Genomic DNA, 23,544 nt, shown 5'->3' with positions numbered 1-23,544 from the left:
AGGTAGCTAAAATCTTTTTGTATAAATAATAAAAGTAAACAAAAGATGAATTTCGTTCATTTCTCTTCTCGAAAAATGAAAAACTGTGTGGATGGATTTATTACGTGACATACATAGTGGTTTGGAACCACCTGTGAAATATTCTAAAATTTCATTTATACGAGGAAGTTATTCTTATTATCATTATCTTTGTGATAAAACCGATGACAAGGTCTGGAATATTTTTTCATTCTCTTTCTATACGTTTGTTTAAATATTTGTGGTTTTTTAGGAATTCCTGTATTGAGATCTGTCGTGCCAACTACAATCGCCAAGGTGCAAAATAGATTTTAAACTTTCAATTTTTAGTTTTTTTTCCAAAATGTAGATGTTTAACTTTGTTTTGTTGTAGATGTTACACGAGTTATAGCTTTGGAGTTGGGCCCTTTCTCTTTTTCGTTGGCCTCTGCCCGGAAGTTGCCAAAATTTGATGATTATTCTGCTAAAGATCACGATACGGAAATATCCTCGGAATTAAAAGTTAACTGACATTTTTTTAAAAAAATTGAGCTTTGATTAATTGTGGTACTCGCGTTGCATGTATCTGACAGATCTGTAAACATACATACAGATTACTATTAAAAACTACTAACAGCTTTTCGGGTAGACTATATTTGAGGGTACCCCTTGATTCTCGCCAAGTTGTGATCGTGGTTGATCGCCAAGCTGGGCGATGTTGAAACCCAATCGTGATTTTGGTTGGTTTAGATTTTAATCGTGATTCTGATTTGTTTAGATTTTAGCGTTGTTTTTAAATGTTCAACGGTATATGTAATTTTAGAGCAGTGTTGCCAGATTGGGCAACAAGGAGTGGATTGGGCTACTTTTAAAAGTCCCCGCTACTGAAAATCGAATTTGGGCTATTCAATATTTTTCAAGCTCTTCAAATCTGAAAAATGCGCTACTTTTTTTCGTACAGTAATACTTTTTTAAAATTTTTTTCCTTTCCCTCTATAAAATTATTTTAAAAAGTCTGCTGCTTCTTTATCTTTTTTCAAAAAGAATTTTTTTTTCTTCCTGAAAACGCATCAGCTTTAATTTTGGATTCTTGATTTGTTTTGCTGCGCGTAGTCTAGAATCTCTCCATATCTATGCTTCAAATCAAAGACTCGTGAAATCGCAAAGATATATATGGAAAAATGCACGGCGAGTATGATGGGGAAAGAAATTTTACCTCAGCCATTATTAAATGTTTATCTTCTGGAAAAATCACATGACCTTTAATCTGAGTTAAAACAAAATAGTGAATTTGACGAAATTGTTAACGCAATGCATTGAAATTTAACTTATTTTCTTAATTCACAATAAAATATATATGTCTATAATGTAGCTTTTTGAGCTACAAAATGTTCGAACCCGCTACTTTTGAAGCTCCCATTTGCTACTTTTTAATCTTAAATTCTGGCAACACTGTTTGAGAGATTTGTTAGTTCTACTTGGGATACCAGCTGGTAAGGTTACTTTTGCTTCTGGTACTAAAAATGAATACAGTAAATAAGATAAATCTTAAGTTTCTGTACGATTTAAATAACAATGGGAAAAAAAGCAGTGGTTGACTGGTGTATGAATGAAGGTTTAATTAGTAATAGATATAAATGTCCTGTTTGTGGGAAAGATATGTCTCTGGTCGAATATGAAGATTGATCAGACAGCGTTGAAAGGTTCAAATGCTCACCACATAAAACGATCCATTAGAAAGGGATCATGGTTGGAGGAGAATAATTTGAGTATGTTTGATATCTTAATTTTTACGTTGATGTGGATGTATGAAGCTAATAGCGAAATGATTGAAACAAACTCAATATGAACAATGACATGACTATAACGGATTGGAAGAATTTTTGTAGGGATGACTGTGTGGATATATGTACATGAAGGCATGAAATGATTGGGGGACCTCGCATGATTGTAGAAATAGACTACAGTAAATTTGGGAAATGAAAATACAATAGGGGTAAACGGGTGGAAGGAAAGTGCTGTTTGATGGTGTTGAGAGAGGGAGTAGAAGATGCTTTTTTTGAAGTTGTTTCAGGTCGTACAAAAAAAAAAACTTTGTTTAGTATAATTCAACAAAATATCTTACCCGGAACAACGATAATGTCCAGTTGCTGGAAGTCGTACGACTGTCTTTCAGAAAGCAGATTCATACACTTATCAGTAAACCACTCTGAGACATTTAAGGATCCGGAAACCGGGACCCATACCAATAAGATTGAAGGTATGTGGGTAGTTATTAAAAGGGACTTCAGAAAAAAATATTACCGACAGTCCGGTACCACAGATGCCATCGATTCATATTTCGCCGAATTTATGTGCCGATGGAGGTACAGAGATTCTATTCATGATAAATTTAGACAGTATCTAACTGTTATTACAGTATTCTGTGCGCCTAAATCTGAGGATATTCAAGCTTAATGAAGAAGTGAGTTATTTTTTTCTTTTTCTTTCTGTTCTTACTCCGTTAATTTTTGTTTCGATTCAAAATGCATTTTATTGGGTTTATTAATTTTGCTTATATTGTGTTCACTGCAATTTTATAAAGTTTTGTTGAAATTTTCCAATGTTTCATTGAAATATCATTATGTTTTGGCCGCCATTCCTGTAACCACGCTATTCTGCGCAAACAAGAATGGCGCCAAACATAAGTCGCCAATTTTGCCAAGGGGCACTCTCAACTATATTTTCCCCCAGCTTTTCAATACTGGCAATCTTATTTTCTCGTAAACTTAAGAATGTCAGTTATCTCCTATTTCAGCAAAAGAAAAATGAAAAACAAACTCAAACATATTGACTTCTCTTAATTCTCTTTAATGCTCTAAGAAATTATTACACATTGATGTACTATATTTTCAAAAAAGGTTTTCATTTGTAATAAAAAGGAAATTAAAATCAAATATTAGTTCAGCATCAAATATTAATTTGGTTTTTCCAAGGAAATTTGCTTTATATTTTCTTAAGTTTTTGGAAAGGTTCATTTAGCATTAATCAGGTAGAGGAATATTTTACTCTACTTTGATGAAATTTTATTGGGAACATTTCTGTATTGAATCAACATTGCGTGTACTACAATCACCGAAGTGTCATAGCCTGGTTTTCGTAATGAATTTTTTAAAAAAATAACTGGTTGTGAGCTTTGTCCATCAAGTTTGGCTTTTTCTTTTAGGTATTTACTTTTTCCCCTGTAACTATAAAATTTCCATGACCCTTTCAGTGTATGATCTCACTTAAATTGTTTTGTTTTATACCTAGAAATCGGCTAGTATTTGTTATTTCGTGTTATCATTTCGCACTTAAGTATGTTCTTATAAAAAAATTATGTTTAAACTATACTGAAGTATTTATAGAAATTTATAACCGAGTAATTTTAGCAATTTGATTTTTCAAATTATAGTGTGTGGTATTAAGTTATTCCATTTTATTTTTATTCATCTTAATTCTTTTTATTAGTCTTAAACGTTTCCAATTACTATTTAGGGCTGGGGGTGTGGCTATAGAACCTTACAGACTATTTGCTCTTGGATTATAGAACAACAAAAACAAAAACGATTTATGAAGGTAAGTTTCACTTTAAAATTAATTTCAATTATGTATTGCATTATACTTACTCAATGATTATAATTAAAATGCAAGGGGGCTGTTTGACTTTAGACTTTTTAAAGCTTAATACAGTAAAATTTTATCGAATGTGTATAGCATTATTTAAGCATTTCGCTTACTAAAAAATGAATTGATGTGCATAAGTGCTAAAAAGAAATCTTTATTTTAGCTTTTCATATAAAATAAATTAGTATATTATATTTATTGATATCAGAGTTAGCGAATTTTTGTCATCTAACAGTTTTTGACAACTACAAATAAAATTATCTTATAAAAAACATAAAATTTTGCATTTATGTATTGGTATATTTGTTATTATTCATATTTTAATAGGTCCATTGCATGTAGTTTTACAGATAAAATATTAAATATTATTTTTGTCTATTCAATTTAACTGATGTTAAAAAGAATATGTTTGCAAAAAAAAAAAAAAAAGGAAGAAGGAAAAAAAAACTATGTTTTTTCCTAGAACACCTAGATAACGAAAAAGATAGTAATTTCTTCTTTGTTCATTATGTAGTTATATATCAGCTTATATTTATTTATACATTAATATGTCATCTTAAATATACCATAAAAGACTTTAGACGTATAGTTTCGTGTCTATCATCTTGGATTTTTTTATAATTTAAACCTGTTTATGAAGTCTATTGATTATCAATATTTCCTTATAATTGATAATTTTACGTTTTTATTATGTTTATCGATAAATAAGTGAGACAACCTTTTTTTTTTATCCTTAGGTTCCATCAATAAAAGAAATCCAAAGAGCTCTAGTAGAAATCGGAGATAAAGAAGATGATTTTATTGAATCAAAGGAATGGATTGGAACTGTTGAAGTAGCATATGTTATTGATCATATTTATGAAGTATAAACATTATTTTACTTTGAAAGTTCATCACTTTATTTTCAATCATTGGGAATAGAAATATATTTTATTTACATAGTTTGTATTAAATGTTTAATTTATTCAGATTTTAGATTCTGGATGTTTTTGCCTACATGCATAAAGACCTGAAATGTTTCTATGTGGCTTAAATTATATTTAATTTATCTATAAAAAAAATGTATAATATTTTAGTTGGTCAGATTTGGTACTATCTCTAAAATATTTTTCTTATAAAATGTGTACATAATTAGTTAGGCTCAGATTTTGATATTTTCATTTTTATATTAACTTTTTTTAAAATCTTAGTGTATTTTTTCATTATTAGTCATTTAATTTTTAGTTTAAGGCATCCATTTTTCACAATCTGGAGTAGAAGTTCTCAAACTTTTTCAGTTAAGTTACAAAACTCCTTTGAAATTCAATGCAGAGAATTATATCTAATCTTGCACAACTATATACCATCATACATACCAACTACAGTCAAACCCTGCTGTAGTGAACACGGTTTATAATGAACTCCCGGATATAGTGAACAAAATGTTCAGTCCCGTGCCTTTCTATACATGTATAATGTTATTTTTTGTGGATGTAGTGAACCAAAAAAGTGAGGAAGTTGGATATAATGAACTTTTTTCTGCCTTCGAATGATTGTTTCCTTAATTTTTTTGTAATAATTTTGAAATTTCTACTTCAAAATAAATACATATGCTGATTTTTAAAACAATCTATAGAGGGGAATGTAACGATAAGTATTATTTCTTTTTTCTTTCTTTTATCTCACTTTCCCATCCCTAAACAAATCAAGCAGATGTTTCCAACCCGGGCAGATGATGTAACTGTTAGGTGTTGTGTCAGTGCGATCAATGTGCATTTTCTGTCATAGGGAATGAGTAATTATTAATTATTGATCAAAGGATTGGACACTGATCTGTGTTGATAAGGCCCTCCTTTAAACTTCTTTTTGCTCCCAGTTCAGTTAAAAAAAATCCTGCAAACAAGTGTCTCAAATTTAACTATGGCAAGCAGTAAACGTAAAACGTTCTCCATTGATAATAAAATGGGCATAATCAGAAAAATTGAAAATGGATGTAATCAAGCTGATATTTATAGGGAATATAAACTATCCAAATCTACAGTTTGTAACATATGGAAAAATAGGCAATTAACAATTTCTGCTCATGAAAAGAATTTAGATAGCAGAAAAAAAGTTGAGAAAAGCTGATCACAAGGATGTTGAAGAAGCATTACTGAAGTGCTTCAGCATTCAAAGCCACAATCTTCCAGTATCTGGACAAATGTCGATGAATTTGCTAAGTGATTTTGTGAGACTACTTTTATGTGCTCGAATGGCAGGTTAGACAGTTTTAAAAAACGGAATAACAGAAATTGAGGAAAAATTATCTGAGAGTCTTGAAGTGTTTCCATACCTGATGTTGAAGCTCATCAGCTAATGATTACAAATTTTTTTTTTATTATTGTACGCAAGACGAAGAGTAATAAAAAATAACAAATTTTTTGCTACTACTTAATATTTTTCAGTCATTTATTTGAATAATGTGTAATAAAAGGGAGGAATTTGGGAACCATTAGTTAAATTGCTTACGTTACGGATATAGTGAACACCCAGTTATAGTGAGCCGGAATTTCGCCCCTTGAAGGTTCAGTATAGCAGGGTTTGACTGTATTACAAATCTTGTCAAGATTTTATTTTTATGTTTAAAGTGGTAGCAAAATTTTTTTTTTTTTCTATTTGATTCTTGAAGATATAAATTTATTTGAAACACTATTGTCCACCACTGAACATAAATAAATTAAGCATATATAGTATACTCTCGATATCTCAAACTTCTATATCTCAAAAATCTTGTTAAGTCGGAAACATATTTTCCTCCTTGACATCACATGTCGACATAATGTTAATTTGAATTCCTATGTTGAAGAATTTCTTTTCAAAACCTTGTTACACTGAATATTTTTCGAAATAGGAAATGAATTTTTATGGGAAGAATCACAATTCAACTCATTGTATTCTTTTCTGTTTAATGCATAATTATTTTTGTCTTACTTTTAAATATAAAATTATCATTGCTGTATTTAGACTTGTAGTCAACTATCATTACATGCATAACTATTAGTTATTTTTATGTTTAATGACTATAATTTTTAGAGAACTATTTTAGAATATATTTTTCTACTTTTTAGAGCATATTTAGCTCTGAACTTCTTATCTTGAAAATTTGCTATGTCAAAATTTATTTAGAACCTCTTCAACTTTGAGATATTGAACATATATTATAAGTATAGCATATAAATGCATAATAATCTCACTATGGTGTATTTAAGTTGTGACAAGATAAAATAGAAATATTTCTGCCTGCAATTGTAAATCAATAATCTTTTGATAATCAAAATCATCCTTGTAAAACGTAAAAGTTGGCTGCTATATATGCTGTATTTAGGCAAATGAATGATAAAAATAAAGATAACAATGTAACGTTGATTTGTAATTTAAATGTACAGAAAATTCAATTTCATGTTTAAAATTTTTTTTGGACTCATTTCTTATTGTAGATAGAAATAACATATGTGAAAAAAATATAGAAAAAATTCAAGGCAAATATTATAGATCCATAAATTTTTTATTTTATTATTTTGGAACCATAACAGCTGTTGTCTGTTTCAAGTTTTCACTTTATTTTGTTGAACACAAATTTAATATGAATGATAAAGTAGCAGATGGGGTTGGAAGTAGTGCATAACAAGTAGCATAGCTACTGGGGTACAAGTCTTCATGGGTCAGTCAATGGACGTCGTGTGAATGCCCCTGTGACCACGGGTTATTAAGAATTACATCTGATGCTCCTAAGCAGTGGCGTATCTAGGGTATGGCAAGTATGGCGAATGCCATGGGCGCATTATTTCAAAAAGGCGCAAAATCAATCAACATCAACGATTATTTTTTTAATTAAAAATTTTACTAATTTTTTTTTCAAGTTATGGCAGAATTAAAAAAAGCATCCAACATTTAACCTTTCCTCGAGGGCTCGAAAAGAAGACATCGAGGTCTTTCGAGGAACTCTTTTTATAACTGGGGGAGTGAAATATGAAAGGGAACCGCTAATAATAAAAACAAAGTAGGTGACGAGCGTTAAACAATTTTAACCTCCCACTGTTTTTCATTTTTTTAATAACTTCGTTTGAAAACTCATAGACCACCTCAGTTAGGGATAATAGGAGGGCCAAGGTTTCCAGCGCTTTTACATAACTCGAAAAGCGCGGGAAATCTAAGTTGTTATATTGGATTCAACATTAAAAAAAATGGGGGAAATAAGAAGAAAAAAAACATTCCACATACCCCCTCTTTTTAAACAACTTGACGTCTGTGTAATAACAATTCATACACGTTTCTGCATTCATTCACTAGACACTTTTTCTTTCATTATACTTTCAAGTTGAGCAACAGAGGATTCGAAATAAATAAAAAAAACATATATTCAAGATAAATACTAAAATAAATCAGTAATTAAAAGTAGCTTTTTCTTTTCTACTATTATATTTACGATGATTTCGGCAAAAACCAAATTTTAATTATAATATCGTAATTTAAAGAATAATGCAGAGTTTTTAATAATTATAATTATAACTCTCTTTACTAACTTTTTGATACTTTCCAATAAAAATATTTTTAATTTCAGAGAATTTCCTAAATATTTAAGATTTAATGTCGATCAAAATCCTTTGACAAAAAGACTTTTAGCCCCATATTTAATTTTATAACCGTCGTTGAACAGCCGACCTAATTCCGTAGCCTTGTAATTTTGAACCCAATCCAGAAGACAAGGGAACTCCTATATCGAGAAATGGGAGAAATTTGCCTTCGTGGAGCTAACCCGCATTTGCGTTACATGGAGAGGAAGACCACGAGAATCTCCCACGGTTAGCCTGACGGGAAGGGAACTCTAACCCATGATCCGTCTACAACTGAGGATATTTCCATGATATTTCACGTCAGCACTGTGGTCGGTGCAAGCCGGGTGCGGAATTCGTATCAACTGGGATTCGAACTCGGTTCGCCTCATTGCAAGGCGAACGCTCTATCCCCTGAGCCATCGCGGCTCCCATATTTAAATTAAAAGGAATTTAAACTTATTTTTTTTTCTAAAATGTAGCTTCTTATTGCTTCACGATACGTCAAAGCTGTAATAGAAAGAATTTAAGTTATCGCTGATAAAATGAAAAGACAAAATGTAAGCTCATTATTTATTATAGAAAATTACAGGGAATTTTATTTATTATATTTTTTTAGTGCATTATTAATTTCATTTTTTCTACTAAAAACGAAAAATAAAGCACAAACTTAACGTGAAATTTTTTGAGGAAAACGAAATTTTTTTTTTTTTTTTTCCAGGTATAAACGATGAGTAATAATGTTCATTCAGATGGGTTATTCACGAGTAAGAGTTATAAATATTGAAGTTCCCAATATTATAAACAAGCAAGACATTATTTATAAGACTTTATTGAAACTGTAACTCAGAGTCAAACTATAATATTGCACAAGGGAAAAAAAAAACACTAAAATAGCCACAAAAAATCATGGTTACATATAAAAATAAAATAATTAACTTAATAACATAATTTAGATTACAAAAGTATGGAATATGTACTAGCATTAAGAATGTATATTGTAGAATTGTATTGAATGTGTATTGTAGTACTATGTATGATGTTATAGCTCTTGAGTAGCAAATATATAGATATAAGTCAATGCCTTTTTCCTCGGCAATACATAGCGTATTTGTTTAAAATCGTGTCCTTTTTTATAATAAGATGATAAAAACAGAAAACAATTCCTAAAAATAATATTTATTGATTTCGTTTATCTAAAATAGTTTACTTAAACAGTCAATTAAATTTAAAATAATTTATTTGGAAAAAATGCTTTTCTACTTAGATTATTTGATATTATTTATGTGTAATTGAAAATGCTATACGTTAAATATAAATTATAATAATATAAGCTGAATCTTTAAATTTAAAATATTTATCTATATGAAAAAATTAGTAGTACAACAGACTAAAAAAATGAAAGGCGAAAGAAAGAAACTTTGGAAGTTCAAAAGTTGGTGACAAACGTAAAGAAATTTTTCTCCCCTTATCTTAAGGAAAGTGAGACCTCCAGTTAAAAGAACGATTTTCGGGGGAGGAAATGAATGGAACCCCTTCAGGCAGAAAAACCAGATGGCAAGATGGTGATGACCAGAGGACAGAGAGATGTGAAAACCATGGGGTGTCCCAGTCTTGCTTTAGACTAATTATTCTGTAGTGAAATGCTTGTAAATCTTAAATTTTATCAGGGGTTAAAATCTCTTTGAAAAACGTTTTCGGAATTTGCTGAATAGATTTCAAGTAGAGCCCCTTCTATAAATTAGCGTAAATTCTTCCTCAACAGGAGATTTTTACCACCCATGGTGGGAATCACCGCCACTAAAGTGTGAAATACTAAAAATAGGAGGTTCCTCTGATGACTCGCTCTACAAATAATTTAAACCAATGGAACGATTTAATAATGAATACTTTCCACTATTTTGAAAAATAAAGGGCAGGCGTTATAAGTAGTTAGGTGCTCATACAAAAAATTCTGCTCGTTTTAGTTAATGTTTCAAGATTAAAGCCAAGAAAATCAAATATTTAAAGTCTTTAGATTTTTATAATCTATTTTGATGCAGCTTCTGGACTTTTATAGTTGGTTCATAGATTTAAGAAAACAACGTGTACTACAAGGATTTTCTTTGATTGTAAGTAATCATTTCCTAAATATTTAAATTAATGCATTATACTTAAATTATTAATACCGTTATATGCGTTCGTTATATTTTCTAGAAATGATGTCGATATGCAGGGATGTAAGATTTCTCCGAAATATTTTATTAAGTGGTAGAGAGTTAAAAACTAAACCTTGCAAAATTTTAGATGATATTGGTAAAATTTGAAATTCTTACCACAAGGTAACTGGAGTAAAATTGTATTTCATGGAAAATTTCGAATTATACATACGTAGTGGCGGAAAATATAATTTTAAATCAGATTTACATAAACCAAGAATAAAACATCAAAACATAAATTTTGCTACCACTAGAAAGAAGTTCCCCATTAAGTTGCAAGTTAGCATCTCTGTATGTGTAGATCGAGTGGGACATTTGCTCTCCCTCCTTTTAATGCTATAAATTAGAATTTATAATATTTTTTAGTTTTTATTGTTACTGTTTTATGACAGTACATTTAATATGCACATAGATTTTTTGTATTAATAATTATATATTGTATAATTAAATACTCGTTAATGCATTATAATTATAAATAATATGTAATAAAAAAAGCAACGAATGTTAAAATTTCTAATGTTAGAGGGAATATATTTTCTTAATTTTCCTCAAAAATAATTGCGATAAGTAAATAATTTTGCGTTTATTACGTAACATTCATTACGTTCAGCAAATAGTTTCCAACAACCGATAAATGTTTCTCTTTCTATTTATAAATAGATAGATTTTGAGTTTAACCACTTGTTTTTTTTCCTTCTTTTCTTTGAAGGGTTATATTAAGGAACAATGCTTTAAGTGTAAGTTTCAATAATCCTTTTACTTACAAATTGATTTTTTTTAATTCATAAAGACATGTTTGTTTTGTACTTTTAAATTACATTTATTTAATATTTATCAACCTTTCTTCGAGTTATGGAACACGCTTCCATAGCATCTCGGGTGCAAAATTTTGTCATCTTTCTTTCCCCTATATCTTTTATTTTATTTCAAATTACAATTTTCTTCCCTTTTCAAAAAAAAAAGAGAAGAAAAATTAGATTAAATAATTACTTTTTTTTTAATTTTATAAGTCTTTTACAATACATATCACTTACATTATGTTTATATCACTACATATTATATTACTTGAAAAAAAATCAATAAAGTAACAATCACAATAATTATTTTTCATTAAATAATTATCCTTATTTTAGGAATATAAAAAAAAACAATAAGCATTTTAAATATTGAAAAATTAGACCTTGTTAAATAATGAAGTATACGCATTCTTATAATGTATTTTCATAAAGATACAAAAAAAAGCCCTCTTTTCCTCAAATATTCCAATCACTTATATTTCTCTTCTTCCTAAAAAGCAAATTTTAAAGCTAATTAATTTTGATTATTTTTTAAAAAAAAGTTTTTTTCCCTGTTCTACAGGTTGGTCTAAATTCATGTTGTTTGAATATGGAGTTAGGATTCCTGAGAAATAGAATTAAAAAAAAGTCGGATATTTAAAATTTGATTTCTATTTTGACTATTGACTATAAATTTGACTATTTGACTATAAATTTGACTATTTGACTATAAATTTGACTATTTGACTATAAATTTGACTATAAATTTGACTATTTGATCAATTTCGCTAAAATGTAGTATTTTTTAAAACAATGTAAAAAATGTACATCTAACAATTGAATTTTTTTACGACTATTATAAATAAAATAATAAATATTTACGAAAAGATATTTTTTAACAAAGGACCTTTATAGTTATGGGAAAAATTTTTTAAAATTCGATTGAAAAGCTCTCGAGTTACTTCTCATATTGTGACTACCCCCAATACTTACGGGTACAGAAATCCAAATCAGTCAAAAAAATGGCATGTTTATTCAGAGAAAGTACGTTTTAGTGTCTGATTTCGTAACTTGAAATATTGTCCCTGCACTTATTAATTAGCATATTTTAAGTCACCTCCTTGAACCATTGACATGAGAAGAACGTGAAGATCTGATTATTATACCAAAAGTTATCAGGGTAGTCCGTTTATTTATTTATTTTTTTGCGCACCGAACGTCTACAAACTTGTGATTCAAATCTGTTTAATTTTTTTCTGCTTTCTCTCTAATTTGTTCCATTCTGATGCGAAGAAAATTTTTCATAATTTGATTTTTTTTGGGGTCTATTTCTTAACTTTTTGCCTTTTTTTTTTCACTGTTAAAAAATCAATTATTTCTAGATATTCTTAAACTAAGACGTCAACTTCCTCTAATTTATTTCTCATTAAAGAATGTATTATTGTCGCTATTTTGTCTAGAGTTCTGTATTAATTACTATACGTATATTTTTTCTTATTTCTTATTATCGGTTATTATATAATGTTTGTAAAATTTAATTATATTAAGACCATCGGTTTTTTGTAAATAAAAAGCTAACGAAGTTATAAAATTTGATTGTAGCTATTTTATTTGTAATTGTCATAACAAATCGTAATTATTTACACTGTGATCTTTAATGAATTTGTTATATCTCGATGATTTTATTGTTTTGGTATTAGCAAAGCATGATTATTTCTAAAAACAATTAATTTTATTCAGTTTAAATTTTGAAAATAATGGGTAATCGTCTGGTTATGTTATAGTTCTTCTTTAATTCAGAGACATTTGTTGTGCGTGCGTATTTTTGTTACCTAATTGTATTTGTTGCTTAATTAAACAAATTGTTAGAATTGTTATTGACAGTTGAAGAAACGCAAGAGAATCTTCTTTAAATATGATAAAGCAGACTTTTTTTTTATTTCTAACTAATGCTGATTTCGAACACACTTGAATGCATTATAATTAAAAAGAGATAATTTTATTGTTGTAGTTAATTTTTATTTATTTATTAATCTATTAAAAAAAAATTGCGTTGCAATCTTTTTGGAAAATTTTATAAACGTTGTTGAACAGCCGATCCAATTGTTTGAGTTTGCGACTGCTGATGTCCAACTTCGTAGCCTTGTAATTTTGAACCCGATTCAGAAGACAAGAGAACGCCTGTATCGAGCATTTTGGAGAAATTTGCTTTCGCGGACCACTTTTTTGATTGAACTAATCCGCATTTGCGTTACATGGAGAGGAGGATCACGAAAGCCTCCCGCGGTTAGTCTGACGGCAAGGGTAACCAATGATCCGTCAAAGAGGATATTTTACGTCAGCACCGTGGTAGGTGCAAGCCGGATACGGAAATCGTGTCGAGCAGTCATCGCTGGGAATCGAACCCGGCTCACCTCGTTGGAAGGTGAATGCTCTATCCCCTGAGCCACCGCGGCTCTTTTTTGCAATATTGCCAAAAGGCTTAAATACTTCAAACAACGCTTTTATTTCGCATCGCATAAAAAAAGAGATTATAAATATTTTAGGAAGGGCGCCAGTGCGAGATTTGCCATAGGCGCTTCCTTCCATAGATACGCCTCTGCTCCTAAGCTGAAAGTTACTCTTTAATGTAGACATTATAATACTAATATTTAGACTAGGCATACTGAGCTGTCATAATCAGTATAAAATATATTTTAATCCAAATAATTTCTGTATAATATACCAGATGCTATTTACATGTTCTATATAATATACCAGATACTGGTTCCTATTCTACAGATTATCACAGCATTTGCAGATTATTTTACGTCACTTTTTTTTTAAAGAAAAGGGGTAAAAAAAATTGCAAAATGGGTAAAAGAGAAAAAGCACAAAATCATAATTAATTCCTAAACACACTTAATCAAAATGCAGGAAGTTTTTTTTTTTTTTTTTTTTTTTGTCTATTTGAACATATAAGGTACAGAAAATTTACTATTTACAAAAATTTTTTTATTCAATTTCTTTTAAGAAATAGTATATTGTTAAGAAATTAGGCTTGATCTAACATGTATATAGCAAAATTTGCATATTTTTGCTATGTACATGTTAGATCAAGCCTAGTTTTTACAATAATAATCTTTGTCTGTGTTAGGATTGCAGATAGATTAGAATATTGAGCTGCAAATTGTATCTGTAAATTCTTCTATTTGAAAGATAAATGTGGATCTGAAATTATATTTTCAATCTATTTTTTTAATGCAGATTCCATGTAGAATAATGCACAACAGGTCTCTAAAAGATTTAAAAGATCAAGCCAACAATATTTTGCAACATTTTGAAGAGTATGGTTCTCCTATTATGATGGGTTTGTAAAGATATTGAATATAAATAAATATATTACAAGTTTTTTGTATTTGTCAGCCAGGTGGCCAAGCTGCTAGTGGGCCTGATCCAACTGAGGAGAGGGGGTTAGTAGCATCGTCTAGAAAGAGACTAGCACCGCCCACAGTATTCATCTGCTGCAAATCACTTTCTAGCTGACAAAAGCATTTTTGTTTTTCCATCAAAACAGCCAATATGAATCACTTGATGTAACATATTTACGCCTCTTACGTTGAGTCATAGGCTAGACGGTTTACTTCTACATGTGTTATTCAACAGCGACCTCTGAATCGATGGCAGCGCCCTCTGGATTAATAGCAAAATCCTTTTTATAAATTATTGCCCTTTAATTCCAAATTAAGTTTAAACTTGTCGTGAAAAATAGTCTTTAAATTCGAGTTCTTTTTAGCTCAAACTGTGTGCTGGATATTAAAAACGTTACCGTTTTCTTATCGCTAGGAACAGAATTTTTAAAGAAATGCTTAAATCATCTATAGATTATTTAATAATTGCAGTGTTAGAAGATTATTTAAATTTAGAGTGCGATCCTGTCACTACTAACGAAAGGAATTCCGCCATGTGTTTATCATCCGACAACCCCTACAGAAATCTTTACACCTTATGTTGTGATCCAACCTCAGGAACTGGAATCACCATCTGAGGTGGGAATGATTTTGAATTTTCGGTTGGAGAACTTGAAAAGTGTGGATGTAGTAAATGAACCTGAAATAATTGATGATACAATTCAAGTTCTGATCGATGATACATTTCAAGAATTGTCTAAACCATATGAACCAATCGTTGAAGAAGTGTTTGAGATGATCCAAGAACTTAAGTAAGAGTTGCCAGTTCATTTTGGATTTGCACATCCATTTTGTCCACTCTGTTTGAGGGAAGCCTCATCGTTAGGCCAGTGTTCTATGTTGGTGGAATGTGGTTGCTTTTTTTCACATCAACTGTCTAGCAAGATGGTAATATCTGGTAACAACAGTCTGGACAGTGTCCCAAGTGTTAAAAAGAAATAATTCATGTGGATGTGGTTAAATTAGATATTGGTCAAACTTTATTACCATGGACATGAGAGAATTCTATGAGAGCCATGGAATGCAAAAAGTATATACACTCTATAACAAAAAAAATCGACGCTCGATCAGGCTGGAATGATGCCGACTGGGGAGGTATAGTCTTTAGCGACGAATCCCGCTTCCAACTGTGTCCTGACGATCATCGAAGACGTGTTTGGAGACGCACAAGGCAGAGGGGGACCCTGCCTTCACTATTGCATGCCACGCTGACCCTCAACAAGGCATTATGGTCTGGAGTGCCATTTTCTTTGACAGTCGGACCCCTTTGGTCGTAATTAGAGGTACACTTACTGCACAGCGATGCGTCGACGATATCCTAAGACCTGTTTTGCTACCATTCCTTTTGCACCACTCTGGGCTGGTTTTTCAGCAGGACAATGCCAGACCACATACGGCACGTGTTGCTATGAACTGTCTGCAAGCTAGTCAAACTCTTCCTTGGCCTTCCAGATCACCAGATCTCTCTCCCATCGAGCATGTCTGGGATATGATGGGAAGGTGATTGCATCTGGCACAGAATGTTGATGACCTCGTTCGACAATTGGATCGAATTTGGCAGGAAATACTGCAAGAAACCATCCAGGAGCTTTATCGGTCTATGCATGCCATGTGGCAGCTTGTATCCAGGCTAGAGGCGGATCAACACCTTATTGAACTTGTTACTGTAACTCTGCAATAAATTATTCAATTGTTCTGAAATTTTAATCATTTACTATTCTGTACATTGTCTTCCTATCCACCAATTTTCGTTTCAATCGGACAACTCCTTCTTGGTGCGTCGATTTTTTTGTTATAGAGTGTATTTCCTGACAGCTATATCAGGCATACATGAATAAAAGAAGACGTCAGGATGGACTCTCAAACTAAAGGGTACATAAAAATTTCCAACTTTTTTTCAACAATCTAGTTTAACAGATGAAGCTTTTATGACCTGATTATGCAGCTATAGTTTTTTTTAATTTGATTTATCCAGAAAATTCAAATTTGACATGTTATAATTCTTGTGTATAGTATAATCTTTTTTTCTTAATTAAATGTATATTGTTTCATATTGTCTTATATTGTTAATTTTTTACTGATGTATATAATCTTTTTTTTCTTAATTAGATATACATGTATATATATATATACATATTTCGTTTCATATTGTCTTATATTGCGTAATATTGTCTTATATTGCATAATATTGTCTTATATTGCATTATAGTTCGTTCGAAAAAGTTTGGAAGGAAAAAATATATCGGCAGTAACAAATTTTCTAAATCAGAATTTTTTTTTCAGATGAACAGTTATAGATGATATTTCAATATTTGATTTCAACTTGGTATTGATTAGCATAAAAAAATTTCTAATTCCAAACTTTTTCATAAGAGACAAAAAAAAAAAAAAAAAACAGTATTTAAGAACAAAATAAATAAAAAATGAAGAAAAATGTAAAATATTCAAAAGATTACAAGGCCGAAATTACAAACTGAAACTAACAAGAATCGGAACATCAAAGTTAATAAAGAAAATTGTAAAATATAAAAAAAAAAAAATATTTAGTCTTTTCAATTGCAAGAATCGAACATCAAAGTTAATAAAGAAAGTAATGAATATTGTAAGAAAATATACAGAAAAGTGTATATTTTTCAAGAAATATGTTTGAATTTATTAAATTCTTAACCAAAAAAATGGGCTATAATTTTATAGTATAAAATCATTCTTCTTGTATTTTAAGCAATATATTTATTTCAATGTTATTTATATATTTTTAAATAGTTTTTCGATGAATCTAATAAATTTTTCTTGTACAATAGTCTTGTCGATATTATTTCCTCTTATTTATAGAATCGAAATACCAGTTTCATGTCACATAAAAAATAGGAAAAAAATCAATAGTCAAATAATGAATTTTAAATGATATTATTTCAATATTTTTTTTAGCATCTGCTATAACTAAAAATATTCTCTGGAGTGAAATGAAGGGTTTCACAAACGAGCAAAAAATGAAATTTTTATATTGTTTCCTCATTCCTAGAATATGATCTGGGGTTCTTCTATCAAAGAAAAAGTAAGATGGCCAAAAAGTGCAATATTTTTTTATTTTATTGATTTCTGAAATAATGAAAAAAAAAAAAACTAATTAGACCCTTAATATATAATTACTAAGGCCCGGATTTTGATGACATTTGCATTTTTCTGCATTTTTGGTCCTTTAGAGAATTTTTTTTAGATTTATAGAGCTTTTTTTTTTTTTAAATTTTGGGGCTTATTTTGCATTTTTTAAGTTTTTTGTTAATTTTTTCCAATTTTTATTATTTTTTGGGGCATTTTTATTACATGACATGCAAGATTTGTCTTATAATTTGTCTTGATTCAGAAGATGCTGCATCAATTAAGATAGCGCAAAACATGTTGGCCTCTGATAAAATCGAAGGAAACTTATCATTTATCAAGTCTAACTTTCCTATTGTGTCCTCGACAATTACAAGCTTGGAGAAACAAGAATTGGAACTTTGCGATGCATTAAATTATATTGACGTAGTGATTCAAGTGTTGCAAAAACCAAGGTGAAAGATAGCACAAAGTGTAGCAGCTGCAGCTAAATTGAACAAAGTTTTGGAGAAGAACACTGGCTTCCAAACAAAGAAGAAAATTTCTAGGATATTAACAGGTGAAGCAACATCTTTTCAAATTGAAGAAGAATTGTCAGCAAGTGAGACCGTCTTTTTCAAGTACGCACCAATAACGTCAGTAGACGTTGAAAGAAGCTTCTCCGGGTATAAAAATTTGCTTTCAGACAAGAGACGCTCGTTTACATATCAAAATATCAAAGATCATTTAATAATCCAAGGTAATTCTGATATTTAGTAATAATATGAGATGGAAGTTGTTATATTCATTAAAGTTTCTATACAAAATGAAAATGTTTTGGAGTCAATACATTTTCCTTTTTTTTTTGTTATTTTAGGATATAAAACATATTTTTCAAACTTTAATGAACAAGTATTGCATTGCTTTATATTCTTTGAAATGACTCTAAAGAGCAAAACAATGTTTTAGTTCAATATTTTTACTTTATTTAAGTCATTTCATAAGGCATTTTTAGCGCAATTTTCGCATTTTTAAGGGCATTTTTTGCATTTTGTAAGGGCATTTTTTGCACTTTTTAAGGTTATTAGTTGAGATTTTTTAGGTCATCAAAATCCGGGCTTTAATAATTACATATTGGATCATTTAAAAAAAACACCCAAGATTTTAAAATGTTAATAAGAATTAAGTTTTATGCATAAGGAAAGAATTTGTGTCTTGAAATGTAGTGGGAAAATATAATCTTTTCCTCCCCTTATAAGTATTAAAAGTGAAATAATTTTTGCAGGCCACCCAGAAACAAACGCATAGTTGCTACTGAAACTGATGCCTGTCTTATAGCTAATGGTGTATGCATCAAAATATATTTTATTTCATATTTTATAACTGTCGTTGAATAGCTGACCCAATTTTGGGTTTAAGTCTACTAATGTTAAACTCCGTAGCCTTGTAATTTTGAACCCAATCCAGAAGACAAGGGAACTTCTGGATCAAGCAGTGGGAGAAATTTGGTTTTGTGGAGGACTTTTTGATGGAGCTAGCCCACATTTGCGTTACATTGAGAGGAAAACCTCCTACAGTTAGCCTGACAGTCAGAGGACGCTAACCCATGATCCATCTACCATTGAGGATATTTTACGTCAGCACTGTGGTCGGTGCTAGCCAGCTGCGGAATTCTTTTTTACATGTTATCGATGGGATTCAAACCCGGTTCTCCACATTGGAAGGCGAATGCTCTATCCCGTGAGCCGCAACGAATATCAAAATGTATTTAAATAAATGGTCTATTTCACCAGATTAAATAAATGTTCCATTTCACCACATTTAAATAAAAGTTCTATTTAACCAGCTAATTGGAAAATATGGATAAACAGCGGTTTATTGCATATGAAAATTTTTCTTAAGTTAAATTTTAGAATATTTTGATCTCAATGTATTTAATGTTTTAAAAATATGTGTTCAAATTTAGATTAACCTATTTTGCACCACTTGAAAAACATGCTATATAAGAATTAAGTAGATGTTTTAAGAATAATTGTAATTTTTCAATCTTTCCATATTTTTGATGTTAGTGTATTTTCCTTAAGCAATTTTTTTTTTAATTCTTAATGACTTTTTTAAGGAGGTGATCGGGATTGCTCCTCAAAGGGCATACTTGGAATCTGTGAAAATCAAGATGAGATTTATCTTTTAATTCTGGTAAATATTTAATTACTTCCAAGTTTGTTCAAATATTTTTGTTTGATTATTCGTACATTTTTTTTTAATTTTATTTCAAAATAGATGAGTTCAACATTAAGCAAAAAAAAAAAAAAATTATTCTGTAAAAAAGAATTTTATTAATTTTATTTGTAAAAAGTTGTGTTGACTGACAAAATCAAAAAATTTTGTATTTCACATTTCAAATTGAAGGAAAATTTAGTTTTTTTTTATTTTTTTTTTATTTTTTATTTTTTTTTTTTTTTACTGTAAGATAACTTTATAAAAGGTAGCAACATTTTTGAATGCATAAAAAGGCATTATTAAATCTTGAGATTATTTTTATAATTTTATGGAACTTCTTTGCGATTGAATTCAATTTTCATCTCATGAAATGGTTATTTATCAGACACACTAATGCATAAATAGTTTCTTTTTTTGCTGGTAAATAAATTAAATGTAAATCTTTTTATTGAAAATAGTAAATTTTTTAAAAATTATTTTGCAAAAGCTAATCAGTTAATTTATTTCAAAATTTGGATTTTTACATTTCATAGCAAACAATGATAAAAAAAACTAAGTACCTGATAATTAGGAGGTTTGTAGTCATTAATAATATATTATTAAAAATTTCTTTTTTTGGGAAATTATCTTTGAACAAATGAGTTTTATATTTGTGCTTTTAATTTGTATAATTAATTCGATATATAGGAGAAAAATTAAAAGTAATACTAAACGGTTCAAACTTCAAATTATTCTTCAGATTTAAATACACCTTTTAAGGAAAACCTAAATAGTCTAATTAGTTTGTCGAAGAAATTAAGCTATAAAAGCAAACTAAAAACTACGCTTTCTCTGAATAAACTTTTTTTTCACCAATTCATGTGCTTTCTGAAATCTGAAAGGGCAGCAACAATCTATTGATACACCTATTGAAATTACTTTAGTATGTATCATGTTAATTTGAGTTAAAATTCTAATAAACATATAAACGTTAAATTAAGAATTTAATGATTTAAAATATTCTTGAATACATATTGATACATAAGTAATACAAAGGGGAAAGAATCTAGGATTCACTCACCAGGTGTGTCATCTCGAAAACCAGGTCACCTTTTCTCAGCTATGCAAACTCTCTAGTGAAACCTCCTTCAAGCCACGAGTATACGAAGCGTATTCTGCTAAGTTCTTCCACCAATATTATAATAATGCGAGTCTTTGGTGGTTAAAAAAATAATTTCTCGCTCCTTTTATTTCCATGGTATCATGTCTGTTGCTTCGCATCTGTTTCTCATCTTGCCATTTTTCATGATCAGTGTGAATCTTTGCCGAGTTAAAGAGAAGTATAACTTACAATCTCTACCCTAATCATTGAAATTTCAAAAAGAAAAATGGAAAGCTTATTTCTTATTGAGTCACATTGCAGTGAACAAGAAAGTTTTTATGAGGCTCCAAATAATTTTCTTAATAAATCATTTTTGTATTACTTGTATAACAATTCAATAGTTTTGATATTTCCTGTGAACTATCTTTTAAAATACATACGAATATCCTACACAAGTAGTCGAAATACGGGTAACGCGGCCCGATCAGAAATTTTGCTGTCACCCGAATATGTTAAACAGTTATGTCAGTAGAGTATTTGGTAATGTGAGCTCCTAAAAGTTATTTTTAAATAAAAAAATACAGATTTTAAATTACTTAAACCCTTTTTAATTTATTTACTTTCAATGTAGTTTTTATCATTTAAAATTATTTAGTTTAAAAACGATATGATGTAAGTTGATTTTGATAAATTCCAGGTTTTTATGATACCTGGAATTTATCCAGATCCTCAAAATAAAAACTTGGTAGTTAAGTTTTTCTATCTTGCTTGAGAGCGACTATGATTCTGGAGTTGTAATCGTTTCATTAATTCAAGACCTCACACTAGGTATACGAGAGCTTAGAATTGATCCAGACTACAATCTAGTTTCATCAGACCTGCACCTTTTTCCTGAATTTAGAGTCAGCGTTATCAGGATGTCATTTCTGAAGCAAAGAATGGGTAGAAAAGGTTGTAAAAAAAAACATCTTAAAATGACGTGATTTATTGAATTTGATTTCGTGGAATAACAAATATATTTAGTGTCAGTAAAAAATATAGCTAGAAGTTTGTATTTTGTTATGTCAATGCATGTGTTTGCGTATAAATTATATTAACTTTCAATAAAACTTTCTTGTGAATAGACGTACCAAAACTCATTTTTACATGGTGCACAGCGTTTTTAAAAAGTGCTTATTTTCGATTTTTAAAGGCCTTTAAAAGGTGCTTTTTTGATTGGGTGTTTTTAAAAAGTGCTTAATTTTCCCTTTTCGAAAATAGGATTTTTTTCTTTTCCATGTTGATTTTCGCCACGTATTATGCAAAAGCACGCTTTTCACATTGTTCTATTCAAAGTTTGCACAATTAATTTAATCACAATCTATTTCGGCGGCCCGCCGGTCCATGACGTATGAAAACGCCTATCATTTTACGTGTTTGATGAAATACTTGGGAGTACACATGTGCGTTTACTGAGCTGGATTCGGGGAGAATCTTGCACTCTCATGTGCAACTCTGCTGCATTTTGCAAGATATTCTCAATTTCAGGCTTCATTTTCCACCGTCTGATATCGAACCGAAAAACCTCTTCACCTTTTTATAATGGTTTATATAATCAAGATCATGAACTGTCTTTGAAAATTAATTTGCATTTTGTTGATGTGTATAGAGCTTAAAAATATTCTTTGAGTGCTTAAAAAGTACTTAAAAGGTGCTTATTTTTTGTTGAAAGATTTGGCTACGCAACCTGTTTCAGTACGTTCCTTTTTTTGTATATATATATATTATTGTAAGTCTGTCTTGATTTTACAGAAATCTTAATCTCTTTCTTTCACTTTTTTAAAAAAATCATAAAAAAAATCTAATTCAATGTTTTTTTTTTTTTTTTTTACAGGACCCTCATTTTTGTGGTAAAGCTGTTAGTAAAAAATTTCTACAAGAAACTGGATGGATAACATGGCAAAATATTAATTCACTTGACCATAGCTCCTTTTACAATTTATGTTGTCCATTAATAAAAACTTCTTAGAAATTCTTCTACGAACTTAAATTGCACTGCTGTGCACTTTATTTAATTATAACTTGCCGAAAAAAAATTGTTTTTTGCATTCAAATCTTACATTTTAATTAAACTGACTGATAATTTTTTTTTTTGTCATAGGATCTAGAAGTTTGTTTTAGCCCAAAGTATTTTTAATATTTTGTGAACTCAAATCGATTTCTTTTATGATTAGTAATAAGTATGTTATCAAAAGTGTAGTGAACATGATGCTGCAAATTTTCACTAGGTAAAGTGAAAACCAACTAACATAATAATTATTTCCTAGACTGACAAATCCAGATGCAAGTAACAAATCTTAATAAAGTGACGTCTAGTTATTATCACTAGTGAAAAAATACCTAATTATTCTCGATTTAAAGTAGTTAAATCTGGTATTTCGACTGAAAAATGCACACGACGGGTTTGGTAATTGCACTTTTCATTTCAAAATTATCTTGCTTGAAATGTTATTGGTACACATATTTTTCCTCAAGATTGCTTTCAAATTC

The 23,544-nt window shown here is 29.7% G+C and overlaps 1 protein-coding gene across 3 annotated transcripts; it reads left to right on the top strand.

Moving 5' to 3' along the window:
* Ufsp1 (UFM1 specific peptidase 1) lies at nt 1–23,029 on the top strand. Of its 3 annotated transcripts, none has more exons than XM_043042451.3 (6): nt 1–211; nt 3,514–3,594; nt 4,380–4,505; nt 14,434–14,536; nt 19,834–19,910; nt 22,889–23,029. In XM_043042451.3, the coding sequence occupies exons 1-6, from the start codon at nt 92–94 to the stop codon at nt 23,021–23,023; spliced, it is 642 nt and encodes a 213-aa protein (XP_042898385.1). In that variant the 5' UTR covers nt 1–91; the 3' UTR covers nt 23,024–23,029. The 3 variants fall into 3 exon arrangements, with proteins under 3 accessions (XP_042898385.1, XP_087006000.1, XP_087005999.1); XM_087149874.1 differs by having other exon boundaries at nt 12–315; XM_087149873.1 differs by lacking the exon at nt 19,834–19,910 and having other exon boundaries at nt 12–211.
* Nucleotides 23,030–23,544: the final 515 nt, after the last annotated feature.

The sequence above is a fragment of the Parasteatoda tepidariorum genome, chromosome 8, assembly GCF_982258835.1.
Source record: "Parasteatoda tepidariorum strain Cologne lab strain chromosome 8, Ptep-v5.0, whole genome shotgun sequence".
Lineage (NCBI taxonomy): Eukaryota > Metazoa > Arthropoda > Arachnida > Araneae > Theridiidae > Parasteatoda > Parasteatoda tepidariorum.
Note: the sequence above shows the minus strand (reverse complement) of the source record. Positions and strands in the feature narration are given on the sequence as shown.